At 42.2% G+C, this 16,143-nt stretch overlaps 2 protein-coding genes across 4 annotated transcripts; both read right to left on the bottom strand.

Moving 5' to 3' along the window:
* Positions 1 to 626: 626 nt before the first annotated feature.
* Positions 627 to 6,872, bottom strand: LOC108047145 (probable multidrug resistance-associated protein lethal(2)03659). Of its 3 annotated transcripts, none has more exons than XM_017127231.2 (6): positions 6,848 to 6,872; positions 6,052 to 6,282; positions 3,777 to 5,687; positions 2,820 to 3,286; positions 1,811 to 2,765; positions 627 to 951 (listed from the first exon to the last, which is right to left on the bottom strand). In XM_017127231.2, exons 2-6 carry the CDS (start codon positions 6,252 to 6,254, stop codon positions 627 to 629), a joined length of 3,861 nt encoding a protein of 1,286 aa, XP_016982720.2. In that variant the 5' UTR covers positions 6,255 to 6,282; positions 6,848 to 6,872. The 3 variants fall into 3 exon arrangements, with proteins under 3 accessions (XP_016982720.2, XP_044314777.1, XP_044314776.1); XM_044458842.1 differs by having other exon boundaries at positions 6,633 to 6,854; XM_044458841.1 differs by lacking the exon at positions 6,848 to 6,872 and having other exon boundaries at positions 6,052 to 6,477.
* Positions 6,873 to 7,818: 946 nt separating this feature from the next.
* On the bottom strand, positions 7,819 to 15,335 carry LOC108047153 (probable multidrug resistance-associated protein lethal(2)03659). The gene is made up of 7 exons (XM_017127249.2): positions 15,098 to 15,335; positions 14,760 to 14,957; positions 12,370 to 12,600; positions 10,326 to 12,311; positions 9,731 to 10,266; positions 8,628 to 9,576; positions 7,819 to 8,564 (listed from the first exon to the last, which is right to left on the bottom strand). Exons 2-7 carry the CDS (start codon positions 14,837 to 14,839, stop codon positions 8,240 to 8,242), a joined length of 4,107 nt encoding a protein of 1,368 aa, XP_016982738.1. The 5' UTR covers positions 14,840 to 14,957; positions 15,098 to 15,335; the 3' UTR covers positions 7,819 to 8,239.
* Positions 15,336 to 16,143: the final 808 nt, after the last annotated feature.

Raw genomic sequence — 16,143 nt, 5'->3', positions numbered from 1 at the left:
CAATTATATACATACATGAATATGCTTTATTTACTTTAATATTTACATTATACACAACAACTACATACAACTATTATATAAACTTGTATTAAAGTTTCGTGAAAAACTGCTACCAAACCGAATGCGATAAATTCATTTACACTCTACCAAAGGAAAACAAAAATTTTATATATGAAGCGAAATCTTGTAATGCTAATATTATACATCTAGAATCAAATGCCATTATCGCACATCTAAGCCATACAAAAAAAACTAAAGTAATGACAAAAGAGACAAACCTAAATCTTTAAGCCTAGAAGAGAAGAAACTTATAGAGTTCAACATTTCGATTTTTCATGTGACTTGTAACTACAAAGAAAACAAAATGAAACTAGAATGGATCGTAGTTATAGAGAGCGAATCAAAGCCAGACAGTACGAGTAGCAAAATATAGACGATGGTAACCTACAAGATAAATTGCTTTTTTCAAATTCAAGAAAGCAAACGATCGAGTTGAAACAACTAAGTACGAGTATATTATGAAGTACATATAATATATATACATATATAACTATATTTAAAGATCAGTTCACTATAATAAAGTCTATATTACCATACCTAACAGAACAAAAACCCCCCGCAGTCTTTCACAGGGTCGTCCCCTTGTACCCCAGATCGAGCACCGATCCCTGATCCTCCGACCTCCTGCCCAGCACCCTCTTCCGGTAGCTCTGCTCCGCCAGGTGCCGCAAGTGCTGGGCGGTGCCAACGCCCGTCTTCTCCACAAATCGGTGCAGATAACCGTGTCGATTGTGCAGCAGCTCGTGCGGATGCCCCAGCTCCACCACGCGGCCCATGTCCACCACCATCACCCGGTCGTTGTCCATCACGGTGTGCAGTCGGTGGGCTATGGTCAGGACGGTGCAGTGGGCGAACTTGGTGTGGATAGCCTCCTGGATGAGATTGTCGGTCCTGCAGGGAAAGAGGGACACATTAGTGGGGTTACCGATAATTTGAGGTGTCAAGGTAAGTGCTTAAACTATTTATTAGCATTCTTAGACCTATGACTTATAGCTACTGTTGGATATTAATCACTTATAATCATTATCTGCTGATATCTCGGAGGATATTGTTGTACAACTTTATTATAAATGTAATAATATGTATTTTGATAATGAACTAATTAATAGTTGAATACATAAACTCATAATATACTGATTGAAAGATATATATCATGCCTAAAATTACGATTTTGCTATACAACTTTTTATATCAAATTTAATGAAGTTAGAATTATTTTGCCAGTAGATTAATAAACAGTTTAATAGTTATTTACTCTCATGAATTGTAAATTCTTCTTTTAAGTCTTAAGCTAATCAGCTACCCGTTTTAAACTGTCAGGTAGGCATGAACAAGTTTAATTTTTTTTCGTCGATTTTAAAGCAAGTTGTAGAATTCATTGACAAATTATAATGATCAACATCAGCTGATTTTGAAGCCAAAGTGATTTTTTTGGTTTTTGCTGTCACCCTTGACATCGCTTGTTTTGATCTTTCAAACCGAACCAAACCTTAGGTATTATTAAATCAATCAAATTTTTTGCGTTCTACTTAAATTTCTAATGTCAGACAGCTGATTTTGAGTTTTAGAATGTTCCGGCTCTCACAATCGCCCTTTTTTTTGGTTATACATACATATATGTATTTACGATTCTTAGTTATATATACTTCCATCAATTTGGAATAGTATTTGGTTGCAAGCAAGTTTAATTAATTCTTTGATAATAAAAACCGGAACGGAACTTCCACCATCCATTTCGTAATAGACTTACTCGGGATCCACATTGGCCGTTGCCTCGTCCATGATGAGTATTTTGTTCTGGCGCAGGATAGCTCTGGCCAGGCAGACTAGCTGCCTCTGGCCCATGCTGAAATTGGCCCCGGAATCGTGGAGGCGACAGCAGATGCCCTCCTTCAGATTCGATACGAATTCCTTGAGCTTGACGGCCTCCAGGGCCAGCCAGAGTTCCTCGTCCGTCTTCTCCTCGAAGGGATCGAGGTTGAAGCGGAGAGAGCCCGAGAAGAGCACCGGATCCTGGGGTATAATCGAGATCCTCCGCCTCAGATCGTGCAGGCCCAAGTCGGATGTCTCGAAGCCATCGATGGCAATGTGTCCATCAATGTGAGCCAACCGAAAGAGGGCCTGAACAATGGATGACTTCCCCGCAGCCGTGTGACCCACTATGCCAATCTTCTCCTCAGCACGTATCGTGAAGTTGAGACCCTTGAGGATGTACGGACCGTGATCACTGTACCGCAGGCGGAGATCCCGGAAATCTAGCTGACCTCCACTGGGCCATTGCTTGGGCAGGTTAACCGACTCCTCCGTTTCGTAGGCAGGTTCCGATGGTATATTCACATACTCCATCACCCGCTCCACGCTGGTCATCATGTTCTCCAGCTCCACAGTCTGCCGCATTCCCGCCTGACACATCAGCACCAGTTTCATGGACTGCGTGATGGCCAGACCCACATCTCCACTGTAGTATCCTCGATGCCGATCGAAGAGCAGGAAGCTGAACGTCACTGCCAGGATGTACAGCACGCAGATGAGATCGGTCCAGAAGGCAAACGCCCGGTTAATGCTCACGTGGAGGTACAAGGCCGAGGTGTTCTCGTTCTGGTAGTAATGGAAGTCCCGCTCCATGTATTTTGTGCCATTCAGAGCACGGATGGTGGCAAGACCCTTAAAAGTGGCATTTGTGTGAGAGTAAATGGGACTGCGGGCTGGAAGGAACTAGGTTATTATTTTGTAAAAATAATAATAAAAAGGCGACTCACATATAGTCTCTATGCGCTTTAAACTCCGGCTAGCTCCTATATAAAGACACCGACATCCGTACAACAAAGCCACCACCACGATGGCCGGAATGAGGAGCCAGGTGTTGGCCGTACTGACCACCGCAAGCACAGCCAAGGCATTCACAACAAACTCAATGGAGTCCATCAGCGCCTGGGGTAAATTCACATCAATAGCCAAGATATCGCTGGAGAAACGATTTAAGATCCTGCCAGAGGTGGCCAGAGTAAAGAAGTGCATGAAGGCTCGGATAACCCCTTGGAAGAGTTGAATATGGATGCGCAGTGATATCCTCAGGGTCATCATAAAAAAGCCAAAGGTACGGAGGACATAGAAGATGAGGGTGCAAAGAATTAGGAATGTGTAGAGGACCATCATTCGCAACCGCGTTCTATGATACTCCGGAATAGGTTCGTGCTGATTAGGTTCCGTTTCCTCCCAAGTTGCCCTAAAATGAGAAACAAAAATTATTATTTTGATAAAAAATAATTTGTATATCAATTCATTAAATGCTCCTTTTAATTAAAAACTAATCGTAAGTTTTCTTTAAAATTACACGTAAAAAAATCAGTTTAGGTGTTGTAAGCCCGTGACTTTCTAATTTGACCTTCTGATACTGAAACAACCATATAACATGTGTCGTCGAGATAGTGAAATCGGCTCCATCTGTGCGGAAATGCGAGCAATATTTATTGCAATCAACAACTGGAACATGTTTTATCAATAGGTAGTGTTAATAAACATGTCGCAATCTGTAAATCAAACTGACTCATCTTCTTTCAAGGCTAGTCATTAAAGCCTAAAATAACTGAAATGACTTTCGATTTTTTTGGAATCATACGTATAAAAACCGTATAAAAAAGTGGGGAATTCTCTTGATTTATTTGTTCTCCTTTTTTGTTATTGTGGTTTTTTAGAACTAATAAGAAATCACTCACCATTTGGAAAGAAATATATCCATGGTCGCCTCCGAGGCACGAGCTACAACGAACATCATCAGGATCATTACCACAACCAAAGGATGGCCCAGAACTCTGAAGTACTCCTTGTAGGTATTCAGTTTAACGGATCCCCTTTGCTGTTGCTCCTTGAACTGCTGCTCTATCTGGTCCCGATCGAGGTGCTCCTCCTGGGACAGCGATTTCCTTGGTTCCGGTTCCTCATAAACACTATCCGTTCGCATGGCCCGCAATTTGGCCACTTCGACGTCATTGGCCACCGACATCCTGAATCTTATTAACTTCTTTAAGTTATCGTAATGCCCCTGGATCGAGATACGCCCACCTTCTAGCAGGACCAAATGATCTACATGTCTGAGCAGTTGAACTCGATGGGTGACCAGGATACGGATTTTCTTTGACAGAAACTCGTTCAGACATCGATCTAGTAGCATTTTGCTTACATGGGAGTCAACGGCGGATAGCGGATCGTCCAGAAGGTAGATATCTGCTTTCCTGTAGACAGCCCGAGCCAAGCTAACCCTAGCTTTTTGACCGCCACTCAGGCTAGCACCTCCTTCACCCACTCGTGTGTTATCACCTGATGGCAGCTCTTCCACATCCCTGTCCAGGTGACAAACTCGCAGGACCTCTAGATATCGCTGTTCATCGTAAGGTTCCGTAAAGAGGATGTTCTCGCGGAGACTGCCCCGAAGTAGCCAGGGTTCCTGAGGGGCATAGCTTAGAACTCCATTAAGGTCCACATTGCCACTAATGATATCCAGCTCGCCCAGGATTACTTGGAGGAGAGTACTCTTTCCAGCACCAACTGTTCCCACGATGCCCACAAACTGCTGATCAGTGGCCTGAAAACTAACATCCTCGATGTGGCGATGACGCTTTTCCTGGTTAGTCTGATCCCAACTGGCGGTGAGTTTATGGACCGTAATACTCTTGACTTCAGCTTTGGGTTTGTGGGTTCGTCCAAAAAAGTTGCCATGCTCTGGATTATCCTCTGCCTCCTTGAAGTTGTGCACTCCGCCGTCAGCAGGATTCTCGTGTTGGAAAAGGAAGTCCTTCACGCGGTTGGCCACCACAAAGGTCTCCACCCACATATTAATGGCCAAAGGCCAGGAGTGCAACAGAGAATCATTCAGGTGATCATAATAACTGGCAACTATAAACACCTTTTGGGAGGTGACAATGTCACCCGTGAAGACATAGGTTACCAAAGAAAGAAAGAGGGATAGCTTGGAGATCATGCCAGTGCACTGCAATCCCGCGTAAATGTAGGTTGAACCCCTTATAGAGTCCATCTCCTCCTTTCTCACCTTTCCAATAAGTTTGGCAAAGGACTTCTCCCAGGCGTACATCTTGATTAGTTGCATGGCTGCGATAATCTCGTTCATCAGCTTTACTCTTTCGTCTCCAACATCCGCAGAACTTCTTTTGTACCGGGCTATTGCGCGGGCGGCCCAAGCTTGGAGCGGTATAAAAGCCACGATGGTGCCCAGACCCACAACCGCCGGCCAGCCGATCAGTTGGTATATGATGTAGATGAACACCACGCCCTCCAGCGGACCTCGCCACAGCTCGTGGAAACAGTAGAAGGACTCGTTAAAGGTCGGCAGATCGGTGGCCATCAGGGATATGGCATAGCCACTCACGCCGCTGTTGTCCGCCGCCACCGAAACCCGCAGGAACTTCCGGTAGACGAGGCCGGCGCAGGCCAGCCGGACGCGGGAACCCACTCGGAACAGGTACTTCATAAAGGGATGAAAAAAAAGTCCCGAGATCAGGGAGCACAGAACCACCCCCATGGCATACAGATAAGCTGAGTGCTTAGTGATTTTTCCAGTGCTCTCCGAGAAAAAGGACACCAATCCGCCCAGCATCAAAGGCTGCGTTGTGCTGGGGATGATTGAGAAGTGGCTATGTTCAAGCGAGATAAACATACTTATATATCGTATATATAAGATTTTCTTAATATAATTATAAAAGAACAAAAAATAATAGGTATATAGGAATACATTTAATCAAGTCTGAAAATATTTTCCCGTCGCCAAATTTTGATTAACTGTGGTTCAAATTGCCGTTCAAATGAATTATAGAAGTGACTTTAAGGTCGATATTAAAAATTAATAGTTTAAGAACAACTTTTAAATATAATTAAATGACGTTATCTATAATTTTATGGGTAAGTTTACAAGAAATAAAATCAATTTTACTACTTTTGTTTCCTGACGTAAAATTGGTTTGCAAATAGAGTACTTACTGCACTGCAATGGCCATGATGGAGTAGACTATGCTCGCAGGCACAAAACTCCAGCCGTATGCTTTGAATATCATACGCAGGACGTTGGGCTTGGGGCGTTTCAGTTCCTGCTCCCAGTGGCCGAGCAGGAAGGCGGATACCTGGGTGCTCTCGAGACTCGGTTCGGGGGCGTAGAGATCCGACGGATCTAGACTCCGTTGCATTCCCTTTACGAGAATCTCTCGGGTCCAGCTGGAAGGATAGAGAGCACATAGGCAGATGGGCGGGTTATTGACGGACTTGATAGGTGTCGCCGGGCTGTCCCGGATTCTTTTATCGCACTTCAAAGGAATCAAACGAATCAAACTCGCGCCGTAAATTCCGAGTGACGGCCAAGGTTCTGTGACCATAAATCTGAAGGTGGGCAGTTCGTCAGCTGGACAGCTATATCTTATCAGCAGGACTTCAAGAGGGGTCAGCTCGCGAAATCAGTTAACTTGAATTGAATGGAGCGCTTCTCACGAGTTAATAATTTTAGAAATATTACGTATACTCTCCGAATATTACGTATACGACGTGGGTGGCACAGGTTTTTCACTCACATAAAGAACCATTTTGAAAGAAAGTTGGCCTTTGTCACTGGATTCGGCTGCCGTTCAACATGGACCGCACTCATTTTTATATACACTCTACTACCATATATATATGTAGTTCGAGTAAGTGTATTAATTTCGCGAATAAATATCACATATATGTATGTTATATCCTTGACTCGATTCAAGGCACTCGCGTGCGATTCTTGTGCCGATCCACTCACCACTGACTGCTGCCCGCCTCGGCATTTCAATTTTAACTAACCACTAGCCACAACGCCGTGGTCGGGAATCATCGCTATAAATCAATGATCCGCCCTATCGGCCAGCGGCAGCCCAGTTTTATCTTAATGCCGACTGACAGCCACCCATCAGCCGACATCGGAGTAGACGCTGCAGCAACTCCGGGCCACGATATTTTGGCTAAGTGGGTTTCGCTGTTGTTTACGAGAGTTTCGGGAAACGGTCGGGGCATCCCGGTGAGGAGTGTGGTGAGAGGGAGCGGGCCACAGTGGACACCTCTCCGGTATCTTATCGTAATCACAGCTACCGTGTTGACTTACTTTGATTACACTTTTCAGCAATTGACAATTTTAATTGGAGCTGCGAAAGGTTCATCCTTATCGATCCAAACATGACTAACATAGATCTTGACAGTCGCGTCCAAGATTCTTAGAGGAAAATCAAACACAATACAAAACATATTGGAGCAGACCTTTTAGAACAAATTTCAATAAGCAATAACTGAAATACTTGTTTATGAAATTTTTGATGATTGATTGCGAATATTAAGCGTACCCTTGATACTATTTAAAGGATCTAAATTAAACCAGGAAAACATAAAGTTGTTCTTTAAATTAGAAAATAAAAATTAGGTTTTTTTATACTCAAGAATTCGCCAAAAGTAAGATTTACTAAATTTTGAAACCCATTCTCAGCATTTTTAAGGGTTGAATAAATATTTGATATTTGACTAGATTTGATAAAAACAAAAACATACAAAATTAAAGATCTAGACCCTATTTTGCAGTGAGACATAAATAAGGTCTATAAATTTAACAAATATTATTTTTAATATTGGTATTTTAATTATTACGGCTGCCCATTTTACGAATGGTCAAAAAAGGGTTAATGCACCGATTAGCGCTTGTTGAAGATCAAAGGTGAACACCGCAAAGTGGAAATTAAGCACTTATTCATTTTTCATTTGTAAGTAATAATTCTCAGGCACTTTATTGAGATTGTACGTATCTATAAGTACAATGTTGTAATCCTACATTAGCTACATATTTTAAAAAAGTACCTAAACAAACTATTTGTCTTTGTTTGATTGAACTTGCTTGAATTTGTGCACAGCGTTTGCAAATTGCTTTCGATTGGTTTGCCAATTGAACACATGACGTACAAAACATAGGTGATACAAACATTACTCGGTACACTATGGAACATATACATACATAAATTCGTGGCGATAAACATGCTTACAAATATTTCGTAAGTACAAGGCAATTGGTAATTCGTTAGCTTTAAGTACAACTTTGCTATTTACATAATACTTTCAGTTCTTATGATCTAACCCTTAAGCAAGTTTAGAAGTAGGTGAGTGTGCGTATCGGTCACTGCGACTTTTCTTCCATGGCTAATGTGATGTTCATATCCTCTGCGGCCGTATCATCACCCAGGACCTGCTTGCTGTAGCTCTGTTCTGCAGCCTGCTGAAGAGCAAAGGATGTGGCAGCTCCCGTGTTGTCCACCAGTTGGCGCAGGTATCCCCCGGATCGCTGCAGCAACTCGTACGGATGACCCAGCTCGCGGACCTCGCCGGCATCCATGACCAGCACCTTGTCACTATCCATTACTGTGTGCAAACGATGGGCTATTGTTAAAACTGTGCAGTGCGCGAACTTTGTGCGTATGGTCTGCTGGATAAGCTTGTCGGTTCTGAAATTAAAAAAACAAAATTATAAATATGTAAAATTAACATTTGTTACTTCTTGAACCTACTCTGGATCAACATTGGCAGTGGCCTCGTCCATGATCAGTATTTTATTGTGCCTGAGAATTGCTCTCGCCAGGCACACAAGCTGCCTTTGGCCCACACTAAAATTTGATCCGCCATCATACATACGACAATTGAGTCCACCAATCAAAGTAGACACATAGGAACGAAGTTCCACATCGCCCAAAGCCTTCCACATCTCCTCATCCGATCGCTCGTCCATTGGATCCAAATTGTAACGCAAAGTACCAGAAAACAAAACCGGATCCTGGGGTATAATGGAAACCTGACTGCGCAGATCATGCAACCCAATATGCTCAATGTCCACATCATCGATGCGGATCATGCCTTCGTTGCAGGCCAGTCTGAAGATGGACTGTATAATAGACGATTTACCGGCACCAGTGCGGCCAACAATGCCAATCTTCTCGCGCGACTCGATGGTGAAGTTCAGATCCTTAAGCACAGGGGCTTCTTTGGGTGAGTAGCGCAGCTTAAAGTTGATGAACTCGATGCGTCCCTTGCTGGGCCACTCGGTCTTCGGCTTGCACTTCTCTGACGTCTCCAGCGGCGCCTCCGACGGCTGCTCCGTGTACTCCAGCACTCGCTCCACGCTGGTCATTTGGTTTTCCAACTCCGCAGTCTGCCTCATGCCCCACTGACACATGCCCGTCATCGTGGTTGAGTGTAGGATGGCTAGTCCGACGTCGCCACTATCGAACTCATTCTTTAAAAGCAGAAAACTGAATGTCACTGCCGTCATGTAGACGATACACAGCACGTCCGACCATAGGGCAAAGGCGCGAGTGCAGGACAGGAAGAGGAACCAGGCGGAGGTGTTGGTGTTCTGGTACTCATGAAACTCCTGCTCCAGGGCGCTTTGGGCCTCCAAAGCTCGAATGGTGGTGAGACCCTGGAAGGTTTGGTTTGTCAGCGAGAAAACCGGACTGCGAGCTGGAAGAGAAAGCAGCAGACATTTAAAAATAAACAAAAAGGTATCTTATTTTTAAAAAAAAAATTACGTGAGAGCAATATAATTAAAGGCAAAATTCAAGACTATTGCTTATAACCCTGGCACTGATATAATTCACCCATTATTAATACTTACATATGGACTCTAATCGCTTGACACTGCGACTGGTATTGACATAGAGGTAACGTATCATGCCCAGAATCAGACCAATGATAGTAGCAGGAACCAGGAGCCAATAGTTAGCAATGGCCACAATGATTACCACGCCAGAGACATCGATGATGAAGGCTAGGCAATCCAGCAGAGTGTGCGGCAGATCTGTGTCCACTGTGCGAATATCCTTGGAGAAGCGATTCAAAATTCGGCCTGAGGAGTTCGTGTTAAAGAAGTACATGCTGGCCCGGGTAATTCCACGAAAGAGTCTGTCGTGCAGGTGCAGCGAGATTCGAAGGCACATTTTAAAAAAGCCAAAAGTACGAATAAGATAGACGATAAGCGTGGCGCCCAGTATGGTGGCATAGAAGAGGACGAGCTCTTGGCGAACGCTGGCCTGAATTTCACCAGCTGTTAAAGGCGCGATAGAGGGATCCGTTGAATTGATAGGCACTGTGTCATTTTCGTTCAGCAGGGAGGTAGTGCTATTGGCCGATATTTGCTCCTCCCAAATAACCCTGGAGAATAAATTGCATAATTATTATTCTAGTATAATATTAATAACGAAATCATTTACCATCTAGACAGGAAGTAATCCACTCCAGTGAGCATGACCCTGGCGCAGACAAACAAAGAGATAATTATACAAAGCAGGAAGGTGCTGTCCAAAGCCTTGATGTACGAGGCGTAGACGTGCATTTTAATGGCGCCCACGGACTGTTGCTCCTGGTTGACCTCCTCCACATGTTCGTCCGGCCGAAGTAGCTGGTTGTGCTGATGCTCCATGCTCTTCTCCGAATCGCTTCGTGACAAATAGCTGCTCACACTGTGCGTGTCGATGCCACTCTCGTCGTGTTGCGTCTGCTCAAGGAACTGGAACTGGCGTGAGCGCTGAAGGTCCTGGTAGCTACCCTGGGCCACAATCTTTCCGGAGCCCATTAGCAGCATGTGCTCTACATCGAACAGATATTGCACCTGATGGGTGACCAGAATTCGTATCTTGTTGGACAGAAAGTCGCGTATGCAGCGGTCAAAGATGTGCTTTCCCACGTGGGTATCCACAGCGGAAAGAGGGTCATCGAGAAGGTAAATATCCGCCTTGCGGTAGACAGCTCGAGCTAAACTCACTCGGGCCTTCTGCCCACCGCTGAGACTCACTCCCCGCTCTCCAACCACTGTCAAATCCCCTCGGGGTAGCAGCTCCATGTCCCTCTCCAAGCCACAGGCCTTGACCACCTTCTTATACCGCCTCTCGTTGTAATCCTCTACAAAAACGATGTTATCGCGAATGGTTCCCTCGAATACCCAGCTTTCCTGGGAAGCATATGAGATCTTGCCGTGCACCATGGCCTCGCCCTTGTCGATGCCCACTTCGCCCAGCAGTACATTCAGGAAGCTGGACTTACCAGCACCTACTGGTCCAACAACAGCGGCCAGTGTATGATCCTTTATAACCGTGCTAAAGTCCTCGATGGCACAGTTGGCATGACCTTCACTGGCGTCCCACGAGGCAGATACATTTTTAAGAACCACGCACTTTTCTGTTGCTTCTGGATCGTAGTCCCTCAGACGATTGTGCTGCAGCTGACCGTTGCACAGCAGGGAGCCATTCAACTCCACGTTCTTTTGCTTGTCCTTCTTGGTGATTTTTCGCTTGTTTTTACCAGTTTGCTGATTTGCCTCCATATTAATGGGCACCTCGGCTCTGTCGCCGTCTAACAGGAAATCCTTGCAACGTTTCGCCGAAACCAGAGCCTCGGCAATAAATGTAATAGACATGGGCCAAAATGTTACCATTGAATCGTTGAGCATATTGAAATAAGACGACACTGTGTACACCTTTTGTGCGGTCAAGGGATCACCCAGGTAAACGTATGAGCACAGGGCTAAGAACACAGATAGCGGTGATATCATGGAAGTGCAACCGAGGGCAGCATGGACGTAGGCTGTGCCACGGATGGCCTTCACCTCCTTAAGGCGAACCTCGGCGATGACACGGGCAAAGCTCTTCTCCCACGCATACATCTTGATCACCTGAATGCCCTGGATGATCTCGTTCATAAGCTTCACACGCAAATCCGTTCGCTCCGCTGTCTTTTGTCGATAGTAGGCTGCTTTCTTGGCGGCCCACGCTTGCAGTGGAATAAAACTGAGCATGAAGGAGACACCAATTACAGCTGATATTCCAATCTCACGGTACATGAGAAAGCCAATAAGGATCGACTCCATCGGGCCCTTCCACGTGTCGTGGAGGAAACAAAGAGCCACATCGAAGCGTCCGAGATCGTTAGACAGGATGTTGATGGCCCGCCCTCGAAGGCCATCGTTGCTGCTGCTCTTGGAGACCTGCAGGCACTTGCGGTAGATGAGTCCTGATAGGGCCAGCCGCAGCTTGGTTCCCACTTGGAAGATGTAAAATATGAAGGGGTGGAATGTTATCACAGGCACCAGCATGCAAATCACAATTCCCATGGCGTACAGATACGCTGACTGTTCACTGATATCCGTCTGGTTTGTGGCAAAGTATCCGACCAAACCACCCAGGAATAGTGGCATGAGAGATCTGCAGAGAAGTTAATAAGATAAGCTTATCCGGTTTACCGTAAACTGTTTCTACCTACTTGCAAATCGTTTCGCTTATGGAGAAGGCCAGACCCATGGGCAGGAAAATCTTGCCGTAGGCGCGGAGGATCATCCTCACCACGCTGGGATTACTTCGCTTCAGCTCATCGTCCCACAGTTCTGCAAACTTATTCGTCACCCGTTCACTATCTAAAGTCTTCCTGTGCTGATACAGCTCCTCGTCCGTCAACGGCCCTTGGAGTCCTCGCTTGAATAGATCTCGCATCCACCTGAAGGTCAGAAAAAGATTAGCGCATAACAGAAATTAATTTATTTTCATGTTAAACTACCAAAGAAATATAAACTTTGAAAGTGGTCTTTAAGTTCAAGAAGCAAGTTTATATTCAAATTATGACTCATAAAAATCCAATATATATTTATATTTACTAATTATTGACAGTTCGTTGACTTATTTTTCTACCAAATTTGACTACTTATTTTTAATGAATTTTTTTGTCTAAAGTTGAATTTAAGCAAACTCTAAAGTTTTTTGTCCTATTTTCTTGTGAAATGTATATTAGAAGAATTTTTGAAATTGCCTTCTCACGTGGGAAAAGATAAGATAATTTATTATGTACTTTCAAATTAACTTCAAACTTAAAAAAAAGGTTTATGATGAAAAGAAATTATTTTCCAAACTAAATTAAAGTTCTCTTTTCTGATATATTTTAATTTCACTGTGGGTTAAATTTTATAAGCGTTATTTTATGCCAAAATTTAATATAGTATTATATACAATTTTTTTCCCGCAGACAACGTGCTCTAAAACAAAAACTGTCCAAACATAAACTTTAATAACAAATTTAATCAAAAAATTCTTTAAAAAAATGTTTTTCTTGATTAGAATGATGTTTATGCCATCATAACAATCTAGGTTAAATAATTTCTACAATTACTCCGACATCGAAAAAATATTGTAATTCTAATTTGCAATAAAACTAGAGCTACTTGATAAGTAATAGTTTACGATGCCCCTATAAGTTCACAGAAGACCTTTAAATGAGCTTTTGGTGAGGGAGACAAGGTTAGATAGTTTTTGTTAGGATTTTATATGATTTCCTGGGTTTTGTTGGTATTTAATTAAGTAAAGTCTTTGTAGTAACGACATCAATTAAGATATCTCCAACATTGTTTGTTGTTAAAGGAAACTGCCCCTAATAAAACATAGACGAGCATCACAATCAAAGAAATATTCTAGCGAATTTCGTTAGACTCACAAATTGCTAAAACACCCCAGACACTGTTTGATTACACATTAATTAAACAATTATAGTTGGGTATCCACTTGCATATACAGTGAATACTGGGTAAATAGATTAAAAATGTTTGATTTAAATGACATATTCTTGCATATTATGTAAGTATAATACCAAAATCAATAATTAATGGCTTAAATTTATCAGATAATAAAATTAATTTGGCAAATATTATTAACTCTGAGTATAAAGCACAAAGCTGAATACGTGTAAATTGATTGGTGTTAATCGAATGAATAACTAAAGATTTGTCTGTTTAAATATATACTTATTTTGTCTTTTTTAATCTTGATAAGACGGGTGTAAGGAAAGCAATAGATATATATTTTTTTTCCTAAGATTATTGTTTTTGAATATGAATTTTTAACAGGCGAAGGGCAATGTGATGTTACCCCACGTAAAAACGATACAAAAATATTTAACAAAAACCGTTTTCATAAATTTACAAATCAAAATTTCTTTGAATAAAGAACGTTAATAAGTAGTGCGTATAATATACAACACTTCTAAAAAATTCCTTTTTTACAAGAGACTACTGTAAAATCATTAGAAATCTAGCAACAAAACTACAAGATTTCAAATGAAAACCGTGCTCATGAGACAGCTCTGCCTGTAAACTAAAATTCAGCCTTATTGTGTTCATAACAGTATAGCGATAGAATCTTTGTAGTAAATGTGACATTGTAGGAATTGTGAATTCAAATTTGTGCTTTATCAGCTGAACTTAGACTGTGGACGCTTTGTTTATTAGAGGAAATCGAAATGAATCGCGGGTGCCAGATCCATCTGGTTGCAATTGGCAACGCCATATTGTGGACGCCAGATAAAGATGTAACCTTGTGGCCAACGATGACATTTAATAAAACTGTGCCATCCAATTTAATGGATTTTCGTTTTATTTCTCATTAGAACGGGCCAGGCCTTATCGTGCCCACCGAACTTATCGGCCCGAACAAGCTATTACAACTAAACTAATTATACGATAGGTGTGATCCTGATACTACAATATGGTCAAAACACGTGCTATTTGGAAACCGCAAAGATATAATTTACCGTAAATAATGTGCTCGTATGTAATGTCTGGCTATTCGCATTCCTTTTCCTATAAAGGGGTATAATGTCAGCAAACTTACCAGAAACTCCATTGTGAGAAGAAGTTGGCCTTGGTGTAGGGATTCTTTGGGCGCACTACCTTCCTTCTGGTGCGGTTCATAATTTTGGGAAGGGTTCCGGGGGTTTCTGGGGTCTGGGGTTTACCGTTACGGCAGTGATTCTCTCGCTCGCGGGCGAGGGGCGTTTACTTTCTCTTTTCTCCGTTCCACTCCTCTTTCCTGTTGAAATGGTAGTGAAAATCAATAATGCATAGCCGGCAACAATAAATCGCTTGGTTTCGGTTTATACAACGTATATATGTATAAATGTTGTCTAGGTCGAGGTCAGCAATGATTTATCCGCCGTTATCCACATTTACCGTTTTTGCGCCAACAACCGTAATAAAGAACTGGCAACTGCGTCGGAGATGAGATGTAAATTGCTCGGATTTTTTGTATACGTATTTGGTAAGTGTGCTATATGCTAATTAACAGTCGTCTGGCACAATATTCACAATTTGGTCAACACTAAGGCTATGGGAATTTACACTAATATTACGCGGATGAAGCACCCGCACGGAATAACAAAAAAAAACCTACTGAGCTGGGAGAGAAAATTCGCTCTGCATTTATACTTGAGAGATGTCGAGCGTTGCCACCCAGCCGCATTTTTATACCCTGTATTTATTTAGTGTGGCGTATCAACCTAATATATGTAGCAGGGATCATAAATAGTTTTTGACTTTTAAAATACATAACTTTGTGATTAGAATTTTAAGTATGTCGATCAATGCATTTTCCAAAGGTTTGCATTGCCTATAATACCGGCAGTTTAAAACAATCAATAATAATATTTATAGTAACTTTATGAATCAGAAATGTTTTTAATTAAATTTTTTTAGACAGCTATCAAAAAAACATCGCCGATCTGATGTCAGCGATGAAAATGTATGTATTCAATGTATGGTGTGTGGAAAACAATTTTTACTGGGTATCTAACGGTCGACGTCAGATGGGCATTACTATAATTTTTTTTATATTTGCCCTGGGCGAATAACTGTGATTCTAGTCGGCTGTTTGTTTTTAAAATCCACTGGTAACTTGAGCAATAAGTAATATGTAGTAAAAAAGTTGAATAATAGTAATTTACTTGTTGAATTTTTATTTTAAAATATTCAACTCCATGGCAACAAACAAGGGCGTGACAAAAGGGGACTACGATTCTTTTTAATGACTTGATTTTTGGAAAATACTATTTTATACGACTACTATTTGTATATTCTAAGATTAGTTTCTTATGACTTCAAATTTTGTATATCGTTTAACATAAAAATCTTATTTTTGAATCAAACAACAATAGTTATTTTTTTATTGAGGAAAAAGTTCCCCTTTTTCCCCCTTTACTACGCCCTTGTCAAGAGAGCGG

The sequence above is a fragment of the Drosophila rhopaloa genome, unplaced genomic scaffold, assembly GCF_018152115.1.
Source record: "Drosophila rhopaloa isolate 14029-0021.01 unplaced genomic scaffold, ASM1815211v1 contig_178, whole genome shotgun sequence".
NCBI classification, from domain to species: domain Eukaryota; kingdom Metazoa; phylum Arthropoda; class Insecta; order Diptera; family Drosophilidae; genus Drosophila; species Drosophila rhopaloa.
Note: the sequence above shows the minus strand (reverse complement) of the source record. Positions and strands in the feature narration are given on the sequence as shown.

What these genes read in the sequence shown, in the direction of transcription:
- LOC108047145 (XM_044458841.1), bottom strand. Translation starts at nt 6,440, where the DNA reads ATGGTCACAGAACCTTGGCCGTCACTCGGAATTTACGGCGCGAGTTTG. An exon ending in ATCATGGCCATTGCAGTGCA is followed by an intron (nt 5,688 to 6,051) that starts GTAAGTACTCTA and finishes AATCATCCCCAG; the next exon opens with CACAACGCAGCCTTTGATGC. An exon ending in AAAGCGCATAGAGACTATAT is followed by an intron (nt 2,766 to 2,819) that starts GTGAGTCGCCTT and finishes AGTTCCTTCCAG; the next exon opens with CCCGCAGTCCCATTTACTCT.
- LOC108047153 (XM_017127249.2), bottom strand. Translation starts at nt 14,839, where the DNA reads ATGAACCGCACCAGAAGGAAGGTAGTGCGCCCAAAGAATCCCTACACC. An exon ending in CAAGCGATTAGAGTCCATAT is followed by an intron (nt 9,577 to 9,730) that starts GTAAGTATTAAT and finishes TTTCTCTTCCAG; the next exon opens with CTCGCAGTCCGGTTTTCTCG. An exon ending in ACTGCCAATGTTGATCCAGA is followed by an intron (nt 8,565 to 8,627) that starts GTAGGTTCAAGA and finishes TTTTAATTTCAG; the next exon opens with AACCGACAAGCTTATCCAGC.